At 36.7% G+C, this 26050-nt stretch overlaps 1 protein-coding gene across 2 annotated transcripts in view; it reads right to left on the bottom strand.

The window, feature by feature from the left end:
* Positions 1–1885: 1885 nt before the first annotated feature.
* AstCC (Allatostatin double C) overlaps positions 1886–26050 on the bottom strand; it is a 97432-nt gene continuing 73267 nt past the window's right edge. For both annotated transcript variants that reach the window (XM_071590390.1, XM_071590389.1), the window contains exons 3-4: positions 3942–4079; positions 1886–2517 (exon numbers count right to left, since the gene is read on the bottom strand). In XM_071590390.1, the coding sequence (XP_071446491.1) occupies positions 2431–2517; positions 3942–4079 (225 nt within the window). In that variant the 3' untranslated portion in view covers positions 1886–2430. The remainder of the gene's footprint in view (positions 2518–3941; positions 4080–26050) is intronic.

The raw sequence follows: 26050 nt of genomic DNA, 5'->3' as shown, positions 1-26050 counted from the left end.
GGGGCGCAATTGGGATTATCGCCCCGCCCCCTCGCGGAGGCTCTGCGTGACCATATTGTGTCCCCATTGCCCAGGGACGATTGCCACCGCGTTCCTGCCAATCATCGGATATAGGACCCCATGGCGTGGCTTTCCCTCGCTCGCCTCCTTTTTGTTTTTGCTTCCTGGTGTCCTGCGTCGAAATGACCAACCGCCATTTCGTGCGTGTCTAAGACCAGTTAATATGATCTTCCAAGCGATGAACTGGAATTTAGAGTGTTATTATGACCGTCGGGAATGACAGTCAATAATTAGTTTACTTACACTTCGGCGTAAGTTTTGGATAAAATAACCTCGAGGCTTTAGATACGTTCAAGGCTTAAGAGACGTTCTTATTTTCAGGTAATTCGGTAAAACAAATCACATTTTAAAATTTCTTTAATATTTAAGTTGCTCTAGAAACGAAATTATCAGGTAATTGGGTAAGAGAGAGGAATAGGTGTTTGGTGTGGGGTGGACAAAAAATGCAACTGCGTTGGAAAGATGTTTATAGTAACTCTGCTGGAGTTTCAGAAGGTTGCAAATGTAAATAATAGTTTCGAGAGACCGTCCCAAATCTACCACCGCAAATCAGACAGCTTGTAATAAATATATTATTTTTAGCACCTTTCAGGAGTCAATATAGATTACACTTAGGAGAGATTTTGATGCTGGAATATTGAAGGCTAAAATCACATTAAAGAAAAATATTAAGGTTGAAGGAGGAAGTCTTTCAGGGCCTTGCGTCCCGTTTTCTATGTACTTCTTTGTATAAAGGGTGCGATGACGCTATACATTGAATTTGTTTCAATGAAATTTGGGCAAGTTATTAGTGTAAAAATCTAGTCAAGATTTCAAGTCAAGTTAAGTCATTCTAGTCAAGATAAAAATCTAGTCAAGAAAAGAAGGCACATGCTTTTACTGTTATAATATTTTTGCTTGATTACCAATTTACTTACCTATCAGTCTTCTACTAAAACGTTGTCCTTGTGCATCAATATGTCGTGTTTATTTCAGCGAATTTTTTTATCTGAGTCGTAAATAAATTGGATTTGATCTTTTTACAAAGTGTATATTGAGAATAAAGGCGCTGAGCTGACAATTTTTGCTGCAGTTCTCTGATTTTTGCTAAAGTGAGCATTGCTCTCAAAAATAAGAACTGAAAGCATCAATTTGTGCGGCCTCAATTCTACACTTAAACCCTGTCAGGATCTTAATTTTTCAGCCCATGAGAATACCCGGAAATTTACCAAAGAGCTCTCCAGTAGGTTGAAATTGGAGTTTAGAACATTTATTTTTATGTGTAATATTTGTCCATAAAAGGCTGGTGTCCTAACATCCCCATCTACGCACAAGCCCTTGCGGCGGCTTACGGGATGTTCTGTAGATGTAGATGATACTTAATTAATATTTAGGCTTCCTAATTTCATTCATAATTACTCGTATGAAAGAGTGGACGTGAGGAATTTACCCCGCGAAGATCATAATTAGAAACTCATCTAAAAGGACTCGGGGCTAATGAGACTCCCAGTGATTAAACTCTCACAAGGTGGTGCACTATCGCATGGTGCAATCACTTAGGTGCAATAGATATGCATGCAGTATGGCTGATCTTTCTGGACTTGCACTTAATGCTAAAATTTGATTTTACTACCTACAAACCACAAATGAAATACGTAACGAGAATCATTATTTTATCAAAAAATCATTGTTACCGAATTAAAAGAAAAATTTTTTATGGTAAACGTATTCGACTCGTGTGCTGAAAAATTGATTAATCGTGATAATAAAATAGCGAGATTTATAAAAAATTTTAATGCGCAGTTTTTACAGGTAAATTTACAGGTTTTGACTGCTAATAGGGGAATTGGTAATCACATTTATAAACACATATAGGTGGATTTCAGTCGCGGCAAAATGTCCGCTTTAATTTATTCTAGCAAGTTTTTTATGTTATAACTATATTCAACCGTGAATACATGCCCGGGACAAATAATGTGAGCTACTAATAATTGGTCACAAATCATAGAAGATAGTTATGCTTATTATATTTTGGGTTTCATTAATTTCTCAACTGACATCAATTCATTTGGAAGAAGAGAACTAGTAAAATTTAACCGAAAGAAAATATTGACATGCTTTTTGCTATAGAAGTTATATTCAGGCATACTCTAGTAACTCATTGTCTTGGTTACAATTGCAAGGTGCAGTAAACACAAATCCATCAGTTTTACATCAGCGTAAATCAATTTAATTGATCAATTAATTTTTCATTAGCTATGCAGTAACCAATCTAAGAGAAGGAAGATGGGGTATTACGTGAAAAATCTCGACAGTTATTATGATAATTTTAAAGGAAAAGCCGATGAAGTAGCTGTTAGGCATTTCTTCGATATTCCCTGCCGGGTGACGTCACTTCTTCTTAAAGCACGTCACGGCATTGAAGTAGCACCTCCAGTACACTCGGCCTTTTTGTGGTTCGCGCCGTTGGAGATCCTTCTGAAATGTTCAAAATGCATATTTATGAGACAAAAACTTCACCCTATGGTATTATCGTATTTTAATAAAATTAATCCTTCTCGGAAAAAAACATTAATTAGGTTGGCGTGAAAAATAATTGGCTGGCTGAGAGTCAAAAAGATCTGCAGAAAGCCCAGATAGCTTCCATTAGTTACCATGGCAATGAGGTTGAGGGTAGATTTGTTCATATGAAGTGTATTTACGTTTCTTATGGAGAAGGTAAGCAGTGAAATACCTGGACAATTTAATGCATTTTTAGAGAATTTTTGAATAATATAATGGGATAATAAATCAAGATAATACAATCGGATAAGATATAATGGAATAAACCTGGCAATTATATAGGTAATCAAAGGCTAAAAGAAAGGTCGTTGGTAGTCGGTGGAAAAAATAAAACATTAATGTCTTTAAATGCAAAAAAGAAATAGAACTTACAACTCAGGAACTTCTCATTTTATTACAAGAATTTGGAAATTGGTAATTCCAACATAAAGTTGGAACAAACATCTATGAATAACTTGGAAAAGGACGTAATTGAAAAGTGATTGTATTGTAAAAGAAGGAGAAATACGGAGAGGAATTAGTGAATTATGTGAGAATGAGTGTGTCTCTTTTAATGAACCTTATTTGTAGGATTTATGGTCAGGTTGGGTCAGAGTCAAATTAGGGACGGACGTAGAGAGATGTGTAAATAGTTTGAAAGGAAGGGATTGATGAGAAATCATAGATAATTTTGCCTGGCTCAGAAGAATCAAAATGAGGGGAATCAGGAGGCTAAAGATCAAGAGAACATGTTTGGAAAAATTATTTTATAAAAATTATAAACATTAGGCAAAATGGAAGAACAGGGTTTGAACGCAATAGAAATAAGCAGCAAAATAAATTCGTTTTTATTAATATTTGGGTTTTGGTCGTTCCTCTTCCAAAATGGAACGCTGTGTAGGGTGTATATATATATATATATATAAATAAATTATATATATATAATATATATATATAATATATATAATATATATAATATATATATAATATATATATACATATAATGTATATATATAGTGTAGGGTGTATATATATTATATATATATATATATATATATATATACATATATACATATATACAATGTGAAAATGCACACAAGCACAAGGACATGAAAGTTTAAACGAAGCAGAGCCAACCTGAGAATACATCTACTCAGGTCTGTGATCTAGCAGATCTGCAGATCTAGATTATGGAGAAATATGAGCATCATAGGTTCACTATCGTGCAAAATGTTCTACATCGCAGTAAAATGCAACTAAAATCAGGGAAAATATTTATTGATATAAATTAAAAAATGATTTAGCTTCTTTAATGATTGGATTCTCTTAGCTATTTATTTTACACAGCACAATGTATTTGCCTTTTCGTTGTCCATGACCGTTTTTTCTCCAGGTAGTCCACCATTGATGTTTGATTTGCCACGAGGGTCGTCCAACGCTCGGTTAAGCGCCACCAGCAATTTGTCAATCAACAGAGCAGCTCTCTTTGGGACGACAACCTGGAAAAAGATTTGTGAGTCAAATATACTATATGCTTCTTTTTTTCTAAATCATTCGCTGAGCTTTCATTTATTTCCCTTTAGCACATACCAAGCCGTTGTTAAGATGAATCCGGCTCAAGTAAATACTGTGGAGAGACAGCTCAAGTTAGGAAGAAATTAACATTTAAATACATCGCGCCACGGATTAGCCTTTCGGTAATTCTATTGGACCAATTACATAATGATTTCACCTTAAATAAGAGACGATTTTTCTAAGGAAAGGCAGACTTGGGGGTGAAAAATATTTCAATGTTCTCAATTCTCTTACGGTGAATACTAGAGAATCAGGCGCCTTATGACCTAAGTTGCGTCTTGACCGAAGCAGCAGGTATATGTAGACCAGAAATATCTCTGTTTTAATTACTCTCTACAGTGAATATTAATACAAAAAAAATTCTCAATGAGAATATACACCTTTAATATTCTCAGTATCTTATATATTATTACCAACCTGAACAACTTCATAAAGGTGCTGGCGCGCAAAATCTGATAGCTATTAATAAATTTTATGTCATGATTACTTATATTTTCAATTCATACAAACATCTGGACTGATCCACCGGGAAACGATTTTGAATATGACTCCTAGGGAAATTGAGAGAGTTAATTACTGAGGGGTCCTAACGTCTCTAGCTACATTCTAATTCACTGATTCGAATTCACGGGAATCGAAATGGCATAAGAGTAGGATTGGGCCTATGTTTACAGAGATGTTTTAAACCAGTTTCTCAAATTTGGTGCTGAGGAGCTGATAACCAAAATGGATAAGAACTGATGCATGAGGTAAGGATGGAATATCGGTCGAAAGTTTTATGGTTTCCCGAAGTAGATCCATCCATTTGGGCACCGCGTTGCATAAGAGAAAATGCCCTCTCGCTGGAATTCTTTCGAAAATATTTACGCTGCATAAAACAAATCAAGGTGGGTACTGGAATCGCGTATTCCGTAACGGAGGGGGGATTTTTTCGTAGAAGTTGAGGTGAGTAAAAAGTTTCGAGGAGGGTATGGCATCGCCTCTTGACGCCACCGCGCAAAATGTTAGTCCACCACCCTCTCGCATTTCCATTGGCGCGAAGATCCCCCCCCCCCTCGGGATCCCAGATCCCCAACATTCTCTTAACCCACTTTACCCATTGGACGAAAAAAAGAAGACGTTCACTGGGGGTTCGGAAGTCCTTTCTTCGGTGGAGAAAAAACGGATGGCATGTCAAAAGTGTCGGACGAACTTCAATGAATACACGATGTGCGCATTTTAAAAGGTTTCGAAAAGTTTGACTGCGCCTCCGAAGGGGAAATGAATGTTAAACCGGTATGTCACGCTTCTATCTCGCGGGTGAGGTGTGTAAGAGGGAGGGGGGATGAGCCGAGGTAGGTGGAAGGTGTGGTTAATGGAATATTTAGCAACATAGCATCCTTCTTGCTGCCGCGGGTCCGCGGCTAAGTCTCCCTCGCGTCCTCGTGGGAGAAGACGCGGCGCCCACCCGCTTAGCAAGTCTGATTTTATTCGAGGAGGAATGGAAGCGGGAATATTTGGTTATTTGGTGACGAGAAGTTCAGCTCTGGGACTCCTGATGACGGCGGCCGCGGCTGTAGGCGGTCTGCCCTCTTCCCCCGACGTCTCCCTTTATGGAGCGCGAGCTTGCCTGGAAGACGGGGCCAACTTTCGCAACCCGGGTTGATTTCGTGTATACTCACGGACGCCTTTGCGGATGGGGAATTTGCCCAGGGTAATTAGAGTTAGTGCTTAGAAGGGAATACCGTCGAGAAAACATTGATCTCGTTTAACGCTCTGAATTTTAGTCGGGGCAAACGGAAGGCCCCATTTCCGTTATTTAATCACGTGATATTCTCGGGGAATAGTTTGTAGGTGAAATTCCGTCGAATCACGGGTTTTTGGGATTAATATATATAAATAAATAAATATATATATATATATTTATTTATATTTATATAGATGTATGTATATTAATATATGTATTTATTAAGAAGAAGGTTATAAAGAAGGTAATATCACTATCGGGAAGTAAGAAAGGAAGATCTGTGCTAACAGTCAGAGATAAGGTGGGTAAGTGGACACAGAAAAGATCCAAGAAAGATGGAAGGAATATAAAAAAGCACTGTATGGTAAAGAACTTAGACCAACAAGGTTAGACATAGGAAAGGAACATGAGAAAGAGGAAGGTAACTTAGGTCCAGGCATACTCGACGATGAGATAGGAAGGGCATAAAGGGAGATGAAACTAAATAAGGCCGTGGGGGTAGATAACGCCTGTGGAACTACTGAAATGTTTAGGAAATGTGGGAAGAAGACTAATGGATGGACTAATTCGTAGTATCTATGAGGAAGGAATCTGGCCGGAATACTTAGTGAGATCAGTGTTAGTTTCTATTCCGAAGAAGGTAAAGGCTACATCATGTGGGGACTACAGAGCAATAAGTTTGATATCCCACCCAGCTAAAGTTGTTCTTAGGACCATCAACATAAGGATAGAGAGTAGGGCAAGTGATTACTTAGAGTATGATAAGCCATTCCAGTAATGAGATCACTAATCGAGAGGAATATAATACAATCAGGACGTATTTGCCTGTTTCGTAGATTTCGAAAAAGCGTTTGATAGAGTGAATTGGGAAAAACTAATGAGTATATTGCAGAAAATAGGAATAGATTGGAGGGAAAGGAGGCTAATCCGCAACCTGTACATGTCTCAGACTGCTCAGGTGCGGGTGGGAAACGGGGAGTCAGGATGGGCAGTGTTAGGAAGGGGTGTAAGGCAGGGTTGCCCATTATCACCGTTGCTGTTCAACTTGTATGCAGAGGAAATGATCAAAGAGGCATGGGAAGAACTAGAGGTAGGAATGAAAGTGGGCGGGGAATTCGTAAAATCAGTTAGGTTTGCTGATGACCAAGCTTTAGTTTGTCAGTTAGCCAAGGGGCTGCAAGCATTGCTGAGTGAATTGGAAATTCAGTGCGACAGGTATGGGATGAGAATCAACATTAATAAAACAAAGGTTATGCGATTTTCCAGAAAGAAAAAGGGCAAGCTTAACATTAAAATAAGAGGGCAAAAACTAGAGCAGGTAGAACAGTTTACGTATCTTGGAAGTGTTTTGGACCAACACGGTCGAAGTAGTAGGGACGTAAGGAGAAGAATTGCGCTAGGCAAGGAGGCTTTCACAGGGAGTTGATAACAGGGACTTTGAGTAAGGATATTAAGAAAAGACTCGTAAAAACATTGATAGGGAGCGTACGGCGCGGAAACGTAAGGAGGATAGACGTAGACTGGAGGCTTTTGAAATGTGGGTGTGGAGAAGAGTGGAGAAGGTGAAATGGACAGAGAAGAAAACAAATGAGGAAGCACTTGGTATTGTGGGCGAAGAGAGGGGTTTGTTGGGAGAAATTCTATGGAGGCAGGGAAAGTGGATGAAGGGGGTATTGACCGGCAGGGGGGTGTTGAAGACTGTAATAGAGGGGAGAATGTTAGGCAAACGAGGAAAGGGCAGGAGCAGGACAGGGGTGTTGGACGGGATGAAGGGAGGAAGGAAGCAGTCAGAGATGAAGAGGGACCTGATGTAGACTTGGTTGCTGGACTGTGTTTTGATAGGAGTCACCAAATATTTATTTGGTAGTTGTGCCTATCCAAAAACCTACCTTAGCCGATAGATTACCTTATAATAAATAATATCTATATATATATAATATTTGGGATTTTAATCATTTCATTTTGGACTTCCTAATTCGTGATAAGAATTCTTGGTTTCGTGAAAGACGTAATGATTTCGTGATAGAATGAAAAAAATGCTGAATCGGTGATTGAATTACCTTTAATTTGCCGTTAAAACGCTCATTACCATTTGCGTCTTAATTTTGAGGATATCCTTATAGAGAATTTTTGATTCTATCACAGTGAATGAAATGAAAAGCTTAAAAATATCGTAAAAAATTGATCCAGAATGGCAATGCCAGAATTTATATGTTTTTCTCTGATTGTAGTGCCAAGATTTTGTTATAGATGGTATGAATATACCTGTTTGCTGATTTACCCTTCAACTTAGCCAAATATTCAGGCTCTGGAATTTGAATCTGCAACCTTTGAGTAACTGAAAATTTTGCAATTCACTGGGCTAACTGATCCTATCTAAGATACGTTGCCGAGGCATTAATAGCATTAAAGTATTTCACGTAGAAGTAGTGAACACTATAGTTTTGATGGTGATAAAAAGTCAATTGTGATGTGTGTGGGAGCCGGATAGTTTTACGTTTTCCCGAGAATATTAATTATTTTAAGTACATAATATTATTTCTGTTGCAACTACGACTTGGAAACTTGTAAATATACTTTAACTTTGAATTTCATGTAGAGCTCCCTTTTATTTTCCAAAGAAATCCTTTACATCTCAAGTGATAGCATCTAGTTATACTTCTCCTTGCATTGCTCTTTAGGAACACTTTCCCATTCTAATCTTCTATGTACTTCATTTTGTCTCACTTCATTCGTTCAGGTGATCTCCAGCATATTCTTTCACCTCCAGATTTCGAAGGCCCTTATTTCCCTGTGAAATGGGTGTCTCACGATTAATTTATTGGATTCCTACGTTCTCACAACCGGCACTATGTGTTACTAATCCCCTGTATATTTGCGCGAACATATTTAATCGTCATGATGAATGGTAAAATGCGCTCATCAAGAATCCTCAGTCCCATATTAAGGTTGCTTCAGAAGTGGGAGAATTATTTTTTTTGACCGAGAATTTTATTTATAAATTTATTTATTTATATGGCCATAAAAAACTTGTATTTGCCCCATTTCTTAGTACTCTTCTTTTCGTTTACTTTATTATTTAATTTTGTAGATTAAGTAGTGAGCGTCTACATCAGAACAAGGAATATTAAGCAGGAGAAGTGAAGTTATTTTTTATCAGCTTCGAAAGTTTTGTGACATTTTCAGTGGAGAAATATGAGCGCGTTCTTGAGTTATTCACGTCATTGTCGAAGAAGAATGGTAATATGATGCGCCTGTATTGTCAAAATAGCATTTGTTACTCTTTTTTTCATAATGTCTCATATTTGAGACTGTTTTTCTTTGAAATTCATGTAGTAATATGTTTCCATTCGATTGACTCATCTGACCGGCTTTTGAGATTCAAGTCGGTAAGTCAATTCAAGATTAAGTTTTGACCGTCGAAAAATTCGATTAAGTACTTTCATTGGGAGAGTATGGTTGATGTATTTAGGTCATTATTTAACTGTTGAAATTCGTGGACATCATATTTTAGATGTAGCAGTGATCGCAGTAATGCACATTGCCTCGGTTCATCTGTCAGTTTCTTGATATTAGGTAGCCATGCATCTTTGACGAAATATATCCTGAGTGATAAAATTAATCCTTCTTCTTATATTGCTACTACCTTGACCATTTTGATAACTAAGCTACTCCATCTACTATAAATTTTTTCCCCATATTTTAACATTAAACTTAGCTTTCCTTCTCGAAGACTCCCGTCCAGCATCACGCGTAGCGTCACGTCTTTAAAATGCCATTGGGGTTGAATTCGGATGGACTGGGAAAAAAGCACAGTTTCTGTTTTGATTACAGTAATCCTCACCATCACGCCCTATTCGCCTTATTTTCTAATACGCTCAGCAATGCTTTTAACCCTTTGGTTGACTGGCCGACCAAAGTTTGACATACGTAAATTTATTTATTTATTTATTTGGGATACATTGCTGTTAGGCGATAAGCCGGGTGGCAATGACATGATATAACAAACAGTAGTCATTCTTAAAACATATCACAAGTGTCATTAAATAGTCGCCATTAAATAGTGTCATTTAACAATCCCATCATGTATACCTTTTGCATTCACGCCTAAATGATTTAATGCTTTTGGGTAAGGGCTTAAAGAGTTCATCAGGCAGCTGGTTCCACTCTTTGATTCCCATATTTAGGAACGAAAACTTGGCGGTGTTTGTCCTTTGGGGCATGTATTTGATTTTAAGCGGGTGATCATTCCTGCCGAGATAACATGGCTTATTTACACTCTCGTTCAGTTCTTTCCAGCCTCCGTCAGCTTTCAATATTTTAAAAATGGCACACAGTCTATTCAGCTTCCGTCTGTTCTTTAGTGACCCCCATCCTTGCTAAATGCTTGAAGTAAATAAAAATCAGATGAATGTTTGACCTACAGAGGTTATCAAAAATAGTCGTTGTTACACTTCGGAGAATTTATTTCTATGAAGAATCAATCGAAAAGTTATCATGACAGCATATCATCTGTCACTAGAAGCACCATGCAAATCCAAGGAATCGAATCTTGCCGTGACAAACATACAAATTGACAGGTCTATCTTCCGTGAGCGACGAGTTACTTTCTAATCTAAGTATGAATCACTCGCTTGTTGATTAAAGGTTAAAGGTTTTTAAGGGGGCGACACGCAAATGTCTGCTCAATTTATCCGGAATGGAATCCAGGAGGAAATTCCCGCCTGACATAATACCTTCCTATCCCACGTGAAAAGAAATGCCGCCTGCACTCATCGCCTCAATTTTTTTACTTTTCCGGCGCTGGACATAAATATTTTTTCACCCTTGCTGGCATTTTCGAAGCGCTTAGCGTAAACACAGCCGAACAAATGGTGCAGAGAACTGAGAATTCGACTGAATGAAAGTAGTTTTGTTCTCAGCAAAAAATATATTGCACGGCGCCGGCCAGCATCATAGGCAGCGTAGCGTCTTTGAAATGCCATAGGGGTTGAATTTTGATGGAATGGCGAAGAAACACTAGTTTAGTGAGGGTCATGATTGAATCGTCGAATAAACTATTGCGTGCACCAAGTTTTATATAGAGAATTGGAGTTTCGCAGCAAAGTGGGTAAGGTTTTTGAAAATATTCGTCAGCTAACTAAAGTACAGCCAGGCAAATTAAAGTGTTTGATACAAAGTAATAATTCATCGGCATTTTGTTGAAGCAATCAGTTCACGATGTTCTCCAAAATTTTCCATTGTTCCATTTGGAGCAGAATTCTCGCACGGTGAAATGATAAACACTTGATTCAGGGTGAATTTCACAACGGGTGGATTTTACAGGGTGCACTAGCACTGATATTTAAATCTATCATTTTTAAAATTCATATGTAAAACGAACACATTGGGACGCGCATCTAAACTAGTTGTAGCACGTTTTAGTATTTTTACATATAACATCTAAATTTGAAGTGGTAACTATGTTCTGATGGAGAATTTAACGAATTACAGTGTATAATGTGCAGAAAACCGGTATAAGGTTATATATATATATATATATATATATATATATATATATATATATATATATATATATATATATATATATATATGTATATACACACACAAGCTGTATAATGGTTTAATCCGTTAAATTCTCAGAGAAAAACAGTTACCACGGTAGTCCAGGGGTAGAGCGATGGATTGCTGACGGGAGGGCTCGGGCTCAATTCCTCTCTGGCACCGAAGCTATGTGATTTTTAGGGTACCAAATCTTCCTGGGTTACCAAAACCGGCACAAGGAAGGAAAGAAGGATTGTGGCCCTTCACCATGCTGTGGTTTAAAGGTTGTCTAAACATTTAGACATCGGCATGACCAATAGAAATTTAAACTTGGTAATTCAGTATGCCGGACAATTTAAAATTCTTAAGATAACCTTCAGTGGACTCACAGCAGTGAATAAATAAACAAGTTCTTACGAGCTTGAAATTGCCTCGTGAATTAAAATGTGGGCAAGTTTTGCTCTTCTCGTGTTTGCGAACTTCATGCCACATTTGGAAGCTAAATGGTAATACAGTAGTGCGCCTTTGAAATTTTGCACCGGTCATAGATTCCAGTAACAATAAAGTGAATCTTTAGTGACGTAAATAATCTCTTTCAAAAGTTTCTTCACTTTTCAATCTGGTGCGGGAAAATGTCTTGATAAATTCTGGCGCTAAATATGATGAAAGATTCTTAACCGTAAGGGTATTTCAAAATATTTAGATGAATTAGAATGGATGTTGGCAGTGGCTTCGGCGCTATGAAATAAACGCATTTCACCTGTTCGATTCATTTCGAAACAATTTTGCATCTACGACTTCAAAATGCTGTGATAACGTGCGATAGGGCAAACGAAAAATGAGGACAGCCAGTGTAAAAATGTCCAGCCTTTGGCTGTGCTTCTTTAGAAATTAATAAAATAACACCGTTGAATAAAAGTTGTGGAAATACCTCTGGCTAATGAACAGGTACACGCATTTCAATTTTCTTCAAAAAATCTTCGCTTAATATTGCTGAATGAATGGATTTCCTCAACCTTATTACACATTGGCTGTTCAAAGCACAGCGCTACCCAGTCGTACGACGGTTTGAATGGGAATTTAATTTCAACATTTCTCCAGTTCTATTTTCTAGCTCAGTGAAGGATTAAAAAATATTAATTTTAGCCTTGTTTAGTGAATAATTATTAAGTTTTTACTGACATGGTTTAGGACGACAGAAGAGAAATATGTGCTCGATACATGTGAAGATATGAAACAATTTCAGAGTGTAAAATTCATTCGCCTTGACCGGGATACCGTATTGCAATGCATTTTAGCGGATGACTCCGTTAAAAGTTACTGCTGCGGCATCTTTCGCAGTTTCTTGGAAAATGTTAAGACATCTTTAAAATGCTCTTCGGGTTAATTCCTTTTAGTATGACTTGTGTTATAGGAGTAATAATGTTAGAAAGAGCTTAGTGCTTCTCGGCTTAGAAATGTCTAGGCCATAGTACTGCGCTTGTATAAAACGAAAATGAATGAAAAGGAGGTTCTGATGGTGTTAATAATCAACTTTATCAAGTACGTGCGAATTCAACTTTCTGAACTAAATGTATTCATGCGCTTAACACTATTGGGAGAAGGATATTTGGAGGGACAAATAATGTGCATTTCTTCATTTAAAAGGTAGCCACTAAAACTTCGATTTTTGGCGTAGTTTTGTGCGATGCGGAAACTCGGTAGTTAAAACAATATTGCATGCGTAGATTTGAACCTTTTGAGATGAGGGTGCGAAGAAGGATGAAAAAGGTGATAGGGATCCCAAATCCCCACCCAAAATGGCGATAAGAAACCCAAAAGTGGAAAGAAAAGCGGACGTGCAGCATTCTGAATGGTGATGGAGCGTTGAAGAATTCCATAGAGAAGGGAACGTTATTAGGTAGGGGGAGAAAAAGTATAGGAATGCTGGACGAAATAATGAAAGATAGAAAATATGTGGAATTAAAGAGAGTGGAGGGTCAGGTTGTATTCTAGTAGGTGAGTGATGCAATAGTAATGCAGCGGTGGCTAGTCTGTGCTTAATTTTTACCTTAACATCTTATCCTTACCTTTATCTGAACTACAAGACTACCATTAATAGCCTCATAAATATCAGTTGCTAAACTGTAAAAAAATAGTCATTCCGACGCCTACTGTATTAGAGTAATGTCCTGATAATTATATTAAGTACTACCAAGGAAGCCATTGAAATAGAAAAACCCCTAATCAACTTAAACAAAGGCGATGGCTCACCTCTCGGGATAATAGTTTGCAGCGTTTAAGCCGAGTCTTTTAAAGCCGAAACGTAAACCATTATTTTCATATGAAACAGATGGCTATTGTCGTTCGAACCTTTTAAAATCCTACGACCAACGGAAAAATAATAATTTTTCTTATGAAACTGATGGAATAGCATAGAATATGATAGAAGGCACTGATACTCTAAAAGCACAACAGTCGCATCGCAAAAACCAAAATAAATACCCTCACTTCTATGATCTTCATGTTAAGGAAATAAAGTAGATCAAAGGAGATCTGACTATAATTTATTATAGTTTTAATAAATATAACTTTGATATTCTCTAAACTCAAAGATATCCGTGATGAAGCCACGTGTACATGTATATTCGAGTTGACGACCTCGTTCCTTATATGAAGTTTTACTTTTCTCAGTGCTTCATTTCTCTCACAATTATAAATACCAACGCATTTTAAAAATATTTTGTCGTCAAATTTTACCAATATTTCAAGAATAATGTGTTAAACAATTTACCTTGCAAGATGGGTTGGTGTCGATTGACCTTTCTGTGAGTGAAAATATATTTCAGTTTTGGCGATAAAAATGATCTGCAAACTTTTATTTTGCGTTTAACACGTTTTGTTTTTTAGCATTGGCTTTAAAATTATGAACTATGACGAATCGGTCACATTGCATCACCACTGCGCTGGAATTATTATCCGTTCTTCTTCAGAACATCTGGTTCATTTAATGTTTACAAAAATAGAGGGAGTTGTAAATGTGACTCGGCGATGCAAATCGATAAATCCAGACACCTGGGATCCGGGTTCGATAAGATTCAAATCCACCTTGGGTAAACTGCTTGGGAGATTAGCACCCATTATTTTAAACCTTGCACAAGACAACGGAATCTCCTGAGCAATTTGGCTTCCGACGCGGACATTACAGCGTAAAACAGATGCAAAGGGAGACGGACTTGCTTAGCGACCTATTTCACAAGAAGGAAAAGACAATAGGTACATTTTTAGACCTAGCTTAAGGCTTTGACACAATTTGGCACGAAAGCCTTCTTATCAAAATGGTAGGGTGGAAATTCCCCACGTGGACGGTACAGTGGACTGGATCATATCTGATCGTATGATTCTTCAAGGTAAAAAGGGGAGAAATTAAAAGCGATAGTAGAATAGCTAAGGTAGACTTCCTGCAAGGGTCCATCCTAGGCCCTTTATTATTTATTATTTTATGTAACATATACACGGCCGATTATCCGAGAAACTACAACCATTGGCAAACTATCATTGCCCTCTATGCAGATGACGCAGCAATATTGACTAAAGGTAAAAATGAAAAAAATTGCCTAAGAAAGAGCAGAGGATGCTCTCGATATGGCATGACATGACACATGGAGAATGAGAGCTAATGCCAAAAATACTAAAGCCGATCTATTCAGTCGGGCACAATCCAGCAAACCAACCTGCGGATGCATAAGAATTAAGGAGCAATCAATAAAAAGGAGTAAAAACAATCTATCTTAAGATAACGCTCGACCAGAGAATCAATTTTAAAGAACATTTAAAAGAGATCTCTAAAAAAGTAACAGTAATCAGGGCAAATTTATCAGCCATATTAGGCAGTCAGGCCACACGCCCAACATATTTCAGTCATATGACCTGTCACAACATATGCTGAGCCGGCCTAGACTGGATGAATAGACAAAACCACAAAGGACAAACTAAACACAAATGAGAGAAAGATGAGGGATTTTACAACTCCCACCATGGACAAGTAATACTGACGTATATATATATATATATATATATATATATATATATATATATATATATATATATATATATATATAAGCAGGTATGAAAACACTGAACTCAGTCATACTGACGCAGAGCACAAAATATTTTGACGACATGAATGAAAACAAAAACAGAGCATTGACCTACACAAAAGTTTACAAAAAAGGACCATATGACAAATAAAAAGACTAAACAATATGCTTAATTAAGAACAAAGATGTATAAAAACTGGCAACGGAAAAACTGACACGGAAATAAAACACAATTAGATACAGAGCAAAAGTCTTATTTAAGGCGTCCTCTGCTTTAAAAAGCTGTATAATGGCAGCGAAGCACGAGGCCAGGTTTGAAGATACTTGTAGGTCTAGGCAAGTAACATTTGCACTGAAAAATTAAGGCAAATATTAGTTTTTAAACCATTAAATATAGTTTTTCTTGCAATAAATTTCCATATCGATTTTATGAGAGTTATTATGAATATGCAATATGACACGCTGAAAAATAAATTTATGTCGGATACACTTATTTGGCAGATTTATAGCCCTCAGTTTCATCTTCCTCGGGGCAATTAATTTTTATGTAGAGTCAATGTTTAAATTATATATAATTATACGGTATCTACTTAAGTGATCAAATCAGTTCGTTAAAAATTCTAAAACAGTTGGTGTTTTCAATAAGTTGTTCGAGTCATATTGATAGCTTTTATCGGGCTGCTACAATAAAACACGTTTTATAAAAATAATAATAAGGTTAGCGCTAAATATGAACTGAAATTTTGTAAAATATGAAAATAATAAAACAATTATTGTGTTCAAAAATTTTTCCCAGGGTAATTTTTCTCCTCGTTCGATCAAATCTCGCACCGGAGAGAAATCAAAACAATTTATGGGCAATGGAAGCGCACTTTCAAGGAAGGAGATGATGACCTCTTTGGACGGCTGAGCATCACATACGGTACTGAAATTTATAATCATTATTTTTTTATCTCTCATATCGGCCATCGTTTCGTTTCTGTTGATGATACATGAATATGACGTATTTGAGAGCTTGTGGCAGTTAACAGGGTGAATCACTGTAGAGAAAGAACCATTGCAGTAAGTCGTTTGAGTCCTTTTCTCCGGGCCAAGTAGTCCATTGAGGTTTTTCCTTGTGCTGTACAAGGAAGGGCCCGCTCCAAGATTCCATAAAAATTATTCATTACAAAACTCCGAGTCCTAGGACACGCCATCATTTGTTCGCTCCAGCCGTCGAAATTTCTCGCTGGAGATCCTAAAATGTCACACATATAGAACTACATCATATCACCACGCTGGGTTGCATTTCATAAATGAAATTAAATATGATCTTGTCCATGCAATTTAACCATTCTCTGACGTTGGGTCTTATTTTTGGTTTGATACAACTATTAAAACCAGCTAATAACCCGTGGGATAACGTCAATTGTTTCCTGTAGAATGGATCAAATTTATCTGTATGTGCAGTGGATTGCGAAACATTAGAGGGCGTTTAATCTTACATCTAGAGGAGTATTAACTGGCCTCCCCAAATGAATTCCTTATCTTGACAATTTCGTTTCCCCCTTCCCGTTACACGCCTCTCCCCCTCCGGCTGTGCTTCATTTTGATTGATCTGTTCAATTTCGCGTTCCCACGCAAGTTTTTTCAACGTCCGGATATTTCATTCAGTTCCGAGATGGAGCTTAAAACCAGCTGGAGCAGTTCGGCTATCTTTTATTATTTTCCTCCCGTTAGACAAACAATGGCTATCATTCGGGGTTTTTTTCTGTTGTCAAGTAACCGAAGTGGCCGGTAGACATTAATCTGTATCTAGTAGGTCATTTTCTCGAAAAAAAAGAGAAGGAAAATAGCAGCGAATTGTTTGGCTTTCGATTTATATTCCGCGATCGCATTCGTGCTAATCCGTCTGGAAATAGATTATCTTCTTTGGTATCGGCAAGGCCTTGACGCCGCCTATCAACTAAAACTTCTTGACGCTCGTGGCCCACGTTTGGATGCAGGTTGGAGTGGATGACCTAAAAGAAAATCATCCATCACCAAGTGCTACAGCAATATTGCTTTCCTAATAGATGTAGGCAGGAAAAACTGAACTGCTTGACTCAACATATTGTCTATACTAGATTTAGATGAATAAACTTGTATTTTTAATTTTCTGAATAAATTCCGGGAACTTTTTGATCAAGGTAGTATATATATATATTTATATATATATAATATATGCTTATATATATATATATATATATATATATATAAATATGTATATATATATACATCGAATTATTTTATAATACCAGGACTGTATTCAGAGTAGTAGATTCTGACGGTCCAAGGCAATGAAGCGAAACGGAAATCAATGCTAAGTTCTTTTCCATTCAATGGAGTGAGAATTCTCTGAATTGTATAGCCAAATAAGCTGCCTTTATTTGGAAACATCCAGGTTCATTAACTCTGTGTAACTTATTTTTCTCTCAGGCTCCCAGTGTAATGTGTGTTTCTCAGACTCAATACACTCCCAAAGATTCTGATTTACTTTTGAAATTCTCTATCAAACCACTCAATGAGGGAAGAATAGAGCGTGGAATGACAGATTGATGTTTCTTTACTATGAACTCTGCAGCATTCTTGAGATCCTATAATAAGGTGACACTAAGTCTAGTAAGTCTAAGTATTATCCATAAATTCGGTAAGTTCACCTGTATGTATTTCAAATTTTCCTTTTAGTCTGAATTGGTAGCTCCACTCACTAGAGCATGTCGTCGAGAGTTTATTTTTCGAAGAAATAGCAGTAACGCCAAAATATCGAGTGACAATATTTTCTTTTTGGAAAGACAGTGGGCAAGCATGCTTGTTTCATAAATTTAAACGAAACAAACCTACTGCCGGTATCCAAAATATACCATGTGAGTTCAAAACCTATAAAATTTACTCTAAATTAGACCTGCCGAGCAAAAGTATTATGCGTTATAATGCATTATAATAGACGAAGAAACAACATAAAGCATTTCATTCGACTGGATGGGACGTTGGCACTTGTCAGCGGCGCCTAAGATTAGGATGATTATATATTAACTACTTAGTCCCAAGGCTACAGTTTAGGAATTGTTTTTCACTGGGTTAAGTAGTTGGCTCAACTCAACTGAATGATCCATAAATGATGTAAGTGCCTCTGTCACTGATTTGTAAAGTGAAAATCAGAAATAATTTGCAAGCATTCAGTTGCAAGCAAGTCAGTGAAAATTTGATGATATTTATATGCTAATTATTCCGATTATTTAGATCCTAACTGAATGCTAGAAACAAGTGACAAGTAATGAAAAAACCAAACTCTGCTCTGGTTAATATTTGTTGGGTATTGACAGCGTAAGTGCATAACGTTTTAGTGTTTGATTGGCAACATTAGTGAAGTGGTATTCGTTTCCTCTACCAAGAAACTATTACAGTTGATAATGCTGATCTCAATGAGTACAGTTATCAGTGTCCTCAGGTTTTACTTTTATTTAACTAGAAAGCCAGGAAACACTGGTTGTCACTTTACATTAGCCTAATAATTTCAGCTCTTACAATGAAGATTACATTAGTGCACAACAAACTAAGTTATAAGTGCACAAAAATAAGTTATTGTAAATAATCTCATTTTGGATTATCATGTACGAGTGTTTTTGATGGTGTTTATAAAAAGCTGGTCAATGGAAATGTTTCACGTTAACCGTCGGGGTAAATTTACATTGGAATCTATATGCAGGAGTACTGACATATATTTTATGATTTTGGGTGTATATTTATTTACAAATTACGTTGTGTTAGATGAATTAAAGCACCTTGGCCGTGGGATAGTAATGCACGGTGGTCACTGATATATTAGTAAAGTGAAAATCAGAAATAATTTGCAAGCATTTCATGTCAGTGGATGTTGAAATTTAAGCGAAATGTTCTATTGACACTCGCATAATTTAAGTTCTAAGATCATCTTGATGATGAGATACAGGTGCAAAGAACTCAGGAGGAGTTTTAGATTCATAATATTAACTCTTTGAAAATGCGTAGAACTTTTTCTCTTATCTAAAAACAACATACATTATATACATTATGCAACACAACATTATATATATATATATATATATATATATATATATATATATATATATATAGATATATATATATATATATTTCTCCTAACAAAATATAACGTATATAAATGCTGAAGAGTTAATTGTAAAAATCATCCGCAATGTGAACCGTTTTTAACAGAAGTCGCTGTTTCAAATTTCTAATGGATTCGTGAAGCGGGCGACTGGAGAGGGGGAAAATAGGATTATTCATATTGTCCAGTTATATTAGAGGCTCGTGCCAATATCGCATTCCAAAACCTCCGGAACTTTATAATTCTTCTTATTCAACGATATGAATTTGAAAGGTTTTTTTGATTAGGCGTGAAAAATGAAATATAAAGAAATTACTACTGGTTCAAAGTCAATTCTTTCAAGAGTTACTAATTCGTACCTCCATGGAAAGGCCTGTCGTACAAAGTTGATAACCAACAACACGCTTAATGATTTTTATTAACACTTACTGACTTCATCGGAACACCCTACTCTTGCCCTCCTCCCGGAGTTAAACCCCTCCAAATCGCGAGGGTTCTTTTCCTCCTCCCGAACCCTACACTCTGCAATTAATCTCCAATTCCTCCTCCATTCTCGCTTTTCTTCGAGAAAGTACTTTCACGACAGTTCCCTAACCATTGCTCACGAAATGTATTGCGCCACATCTCGTTTTTCCTGATCCTCTCCCTCGTTGCCCTTCCCCCTCGACCATTGTGAATTTTCTCCTCGGTCCTTTTTCACCGATTTCTCTCGCTCTTCATTTCCAATTTCTTCTCGGAAACCTCCATTCTTCCCCTAAAACCCAGCCAACCCTTCTTCGGTGACAATTATTCAATCATCTGCCGGGCATTATTATATGACCTTTACCCTACCCTCGGGCTCCCCAACTCCGATTTTCTTCTACTCCAGCCTACGTCTTCGTCGTATACTACCGCCCTGAATGGATGAGCAATTCTATCCCTCTCAAAGGAAGTCGTATTCTGTCGTATTTATGTTTCTCGCCGCCATTGGAAGATGTCACTGCCCACGTGACCTCCCCTCATTTTTTTTCTCCTCCCGACCGGCGTCGTTAATTGCCCAACGGGGTTTCTGCCGCCGTTGTCGTCCCATACTCCTTTTCCCCCACCCTATTCGTTGTCTCCTCTTCTTCCTCCTCTGTACAACAGTACAAATCGAAATGAGTGTCGAAAACTCCATATCCGCTCGTTATTTTCTACACAAGTATCTCTCTCTACGCTTCAAAGATTAGGGATAGTTTCCGTCTTTTGTAAATGTAATGCACCATTTATTTCGCTAGGCAATTAAATATTGGGCGTCTTTTTACCTTATTCTTAATAATAATATTCTTATTGAAATAGTTTGCTCACACATGCTACGTATGTTTCCTTTTATTTTCTTAAAATATATCGGCCAAGTTCTCAGAATTTTGTTCACACACACCAGAAGGAAAAATACGATTGTATTTTCTTACTAATGTGATTATAGCCAATAACTCGTATTTGGAACGATAGTCGAGGAATTTGATTCATTCTTTTGTGGCCACCTCCCGCTACGCTGGAGGTTATTCATGGCCAAAGTGCTTGCGCGCCCTCGTCTGATGAGGTATCATTATCTCTACAATAGCCTCCCCTGTGACATATGACTGCTGAAAACCAGGAGGATTTCTCGCTTATCAATGTGATTGAAGAATGCATGAAATGATGAAGGTGACTTGAGAATCATAAATAATACACCACATCACTTTGGTCCAATTTAGTTTCTATGAATACCATTATAAATGTTTGTATTTTGGTAGCGTTTCTATGTGCCATCATCATCATGGATATTCCCTTTCCAATTATTTCCGAATACCATCGTGTTTGAAAAAGGAAGAATATTTCATTTAATTTTCTTCAATTGACTGATTATATTGATTAACAAGGTAATTGACAGTGAAGCCTTCTTTGATCAAAAATTAATAATGGACTATGATTGAGTATTTAGCCATCATCTAGCGAGACGGTTTCTCTTCCCATATTAACTTTGATGTCATCTTCGTGCTTTGAATTAGGGGAAATCAAATAAACTCTTGGTTATGTTAAGGGTTCAGAAATTTTAACATTCAACTTTTATGCAGCGTCTATGCAAATAATTGTTTAAAATATTCATTAATTGCAAGCGTTAAAATTTTAATTGTTTACGGAGTTAAGTCGGTAACTTTATTTGATTTTCATTTGAGCTATTTCGTGAAGTTGATTTTCGAGGTACCATTACTATTTACCGTGGCTTTTCTATGCGAAAGATTTATCACCAAAAAATATAAGGAGAAATCGTCCGTTCTTGCTATCCTCAATATTAGCTTTCTCACGTTTCGAACGTGGCTTAATTGTAATTGGTAGCCTCCACTGTACGTTGAATTTTGAGTACTAAGACAGCCCATTTCTCACCGCGTACTTCTGATAGATAACAAAATTTTACCATGTACAAAATTCCTACAGCGGAAGGGGGTTTGGAAAATTTCTATGGCAAATTTTTCACATAATGTAACTCTATTTTATCCTCTTTTCGTCTATTTACGTTTTCTTGGTATATTCGGCAAGAACTATCTCTTCTCTCCCAAGGTCTTTTCATTTCCTCGCGTTCTTTCTCTTCACTACTTTCTTCAGTAGCCGTCCCACGTTTTTTTCTGACAGCCTCCTTTAAGTTTCAAAGTTCAAAAAGTTGTGATATTGAATATTTTCCTTTGTATTTCAGTCAGCTCCTTGTGTTACATTCGGGTAGCATATGTGATAAATCATGAGGGTGAATAACTTGAAATCATTTTTTTGCTGGAAAATAGTGCAAGAGGAATTTTTTTCTATCTAAGTAAAAGTGGGCATATTGTGAGTAAGGGTCAGTATATTGAATGTGTAATATTATGGTCTTGAATCGTACTATAGGTTGAAAGTAATCCTCAAACATATCAGTTCTTTAATTTTTTATTTATAAAATATTCTATTTCATCGAATGAGTATACAGGTATGCTATAATATTTAATCCAAACAATGCTATACAAGTATGTAATTTTTTCACTATTGATCGATCTTTGTGCAGCTTAATTATTTCATCGAGGTCTTACGTTGCACGACTGATAAATGCACAGTAAGTATTTAATCCACATAGCATTTGATCTTCGAATCTCCGGGGCATAAAAACTGATACCATAGTAACATTTAATTTGATGTAAATACCATATTTTTGGAATAAATAGAAGTTTCTCCTACAAGACACATATGAAAAGCAAAATAAACGTATACCATTAAAAAGTTCTATATTGATGCGGAGCGAAAAGATGGCTCTATCGGCCAGAAAAAGGTAGAAAAAATGCGTATGATTACTTTCTATACATCGTTTGAATTTCAATGAATATGCACCCATGAGCTTGAAATGCATGAAGGGACTAGTTAAGGAAATTAAGTTGGATTAAGGACATATAGAAGACCCATTTTTTAGAAAAGTGATATAAAGTAGCGTGGAACAAATGTCGTAAAGACTATTGTATTGCAGGCAGTAGTCTTTGCTAGTAAATTTCAGAATCCCATTAATTTCAATAATTCTAGATGTGTAAAGCGTGATATATTATTTTGTTCTTGTGTCGTGAACAATTTTTGGACATTTATTCATTCGCTGTACTCATACCATAACACCGGAGTGGCAATGGTATTCAGTGGTATTTTTTAATTAATGAAGTTTTTGTTAATTAAATTTCAAATCGAAGTTATTTGAATCAAAATAATATTAATTTTGATGATCTAGCGAGATATTTTTAGATAGATACCAGTAATTTATATTCATAGTTTTTTCTGCATAAATATTGCTAGTTGATCTAAGGGGATTAGCTTTGGCGAAATTAGCTGCAATTCCAGTGAAATCGGACCAAAGCATGCGTTATTATCGCTTCCACTATAGAAAATATTGAGGGGTACCGTTTCTCATTGTTTATTTACGATTTTTAGTCGCATGAACTTGTCAACTAAGATTTTCCTTAATGTGTTAAGGAATATAATTATTTCATTCTAAAGTGGTTAGACTCTCGAAAAAACAACTTTTGCGTTAGTGTTTGCCTTCAATGAAACATAATTTGTTGCATAAAAATATTTGAGAAAAAGAAATGTAATCATTTAATTTTTAACACATTTCACCATTTTATTTTGAAAAATGCATGAACAATTCATGAAACTGGTTTTCAAGGGTCACCCCACGCACTGGAAGGACAAGATTATGCACTTCTGGTAGGCTCGTAAATATTCTAGCATCGGAGTTAAATAGCCAAGGGCAGAGTTCACCTCGTAATAAGACTAACAGCTGTTGAAATTCACAGTACATAGTGGATAGAGGAAGGCATCATTTCTCTGTTCCGACTGCTATTTCCTGGACGTTTCTGGTAGTCAGAAAATCACATAGCATGTGTTAAGGAGTCGGTTTCTATGACGGTGATCGGTAGTCCATCTTTTCTGCGAGTTCATTTTGCCTCTTAATACCGATTGATTTACGTTTAAAATTTTTTTTTCAATAAGCAACAAGATTCAAACAATGTTATCTACTCAGGATAGAGAGTCGTTCCCTCTGCCTCTTCAAATAATAAATATCCTTGTGACGCCAAGGCTCCTGAATGTACTTATTGGCTGCAGGCAAGGATTAATTGGACTAGAAAAAAGTCGGATACGACAAAATAAAGACAGAGGTACATTTTTGCATTGCACAAATTCGTTATTATGTGAACATTTGAGTTCATCTTAATTCTTCCACTGCTTAGGCATGGGAGTGGGGGATTTTTGTTCAGTAGTTTTACGCCGATTACAAGGAAACTCTCCTTCATCTTCCGTTAACTTACTTTTATTCCCATTTATCCTGAGGTTGTACTTCTACATCCCCTTCTCCATACAGACAAGCATCATTTGCGGATTCTCCTTCTTACAAGCAGTTCTAGTTCGTTCAAAAATTGCATTATACTCATCCTTTAATTATTAGTTATTGTCGTTGCAGTTCATTCCAATTGATTTTAGAAAACATCCTGTTCTATTCCAAAATATTCCCCAGATCCATAGATGCGATAGTCATCGGTTGGTCTATCTGCATTTTATTTTCCACAAATAAATCTGAGAACAAATATATTTCTCTTTTTTTATTAATCCGACTCGCTGCTTACGTAATTGCTCTTTCGCTTTCTTCTCCAGTCCTTGGTTTATTATTCTTAACCGAGTTTTCAACGCGTGGGCTGCCAGACTAATTATTTCAAAGTTGTCACATTAGCCTGTTGTAATTTTCAGAAACGATTGCGTTTCTGAAAGTCCATCGTTATTTATCTTCTAGTGTATACATCTCATACTAGGTTTGTATAAAAAGTATCGGAAACAATTTTTCCTGGCGTTTGCGTAAAGTGCTGAATTCAGACCGTAGGTTAAGTGTGCGAATGATCGCAGATCGTATTAGTATTGATAATATGACAGTGCACACTATTATCACTGAAAATTTGGCTTTGCGAAAAATCTGCGCTAAACTCGTCCCAAAGGTTTTGGCGGACGACCAAAAGGAGAGTCGAGTGTCTGCTTGCGAAGAACTGCAACGCGACGCGACGATTCTTAAACCCCCTTACAGTCGGAATCGGAAAATATTTCGTTGATTCCTGACCCTTGTTTGCCGCAATTATATCGATAAATTGACATGGGATAAGACAATATTGAGTATTGACAGCCAGAGATAGTGGGATAAGACATTGAGACATGTGACAGCCTGGAGTGTTCGCTATGTCACAATCTGTCTTGTCCCACATCGTTATAAACAGTATTTCGTATTCGTATAGCATTTCGCTAAGTATTTCTTTCCCTCTATTAAGAAAAATAATACTTAAACGTATCTAATGCTTCATTTTACCTTTTTTATCAATAAGAATTTCACCATTGTTCGGCATTAACCGAACGAATCCACCGCTCAGTATTAACGGTAGCTCTGCGTTCATTACAATGGGTTCTCACGATACTGTTGAATCTTCAACTTTTCCTTGGAAGGTATTTCGCTTCCTCTTAGGCATTAATCCATTATTTTCTCTGATATTTCTCCCCTTGCGATACATATCATATATTATAATTTTTATATTGTTATATTTTAGCCTCAGTTCACGGATTTTTGTACTTCATTCCCTCTGCTTCCAGTACTTTATCTTTAATTCATGCCTTTCTCATCGCAGGTTTTCTCAGCTCTATAGTTTTCTTCACGGTTTCCTAAGATCTTCTATTTATATGGGGTCATCTACGTTCGAGCGAGCCTTTTTCGCTACGGTTTTTAATTTTTTCTCTATTGTCCCTTAGAGTGCCATCCTCGGCTATTTTCTCGATCTTCATAACCACCGTTGTTTTCCTTAAATTAAAGATGGCACATATATTGACAGTTAATATTAAATCAAATTACCTGCGGGCATTTGTCCGCAGCTTTTGTAGTCTAGC

Source organism: Hetaerina americana, unplaced genomic scaffold (assembly GCF_022747635.1).
Source record: "Hetaerina americana unplaced genomic scaffold, ioHetAmer1.1.p SCAF_4, whole genome shotgun sequence".
Classification (NCBI taxonomy): Eukaryota; Metazoa; Arthropoda; class Insecta; order Odonata; family Calopterygidae; genus Hetaerina; species Hetaerina americana.
This window is presented reverse-complemented; position numbering and strand designations above follow the sequence as displayed.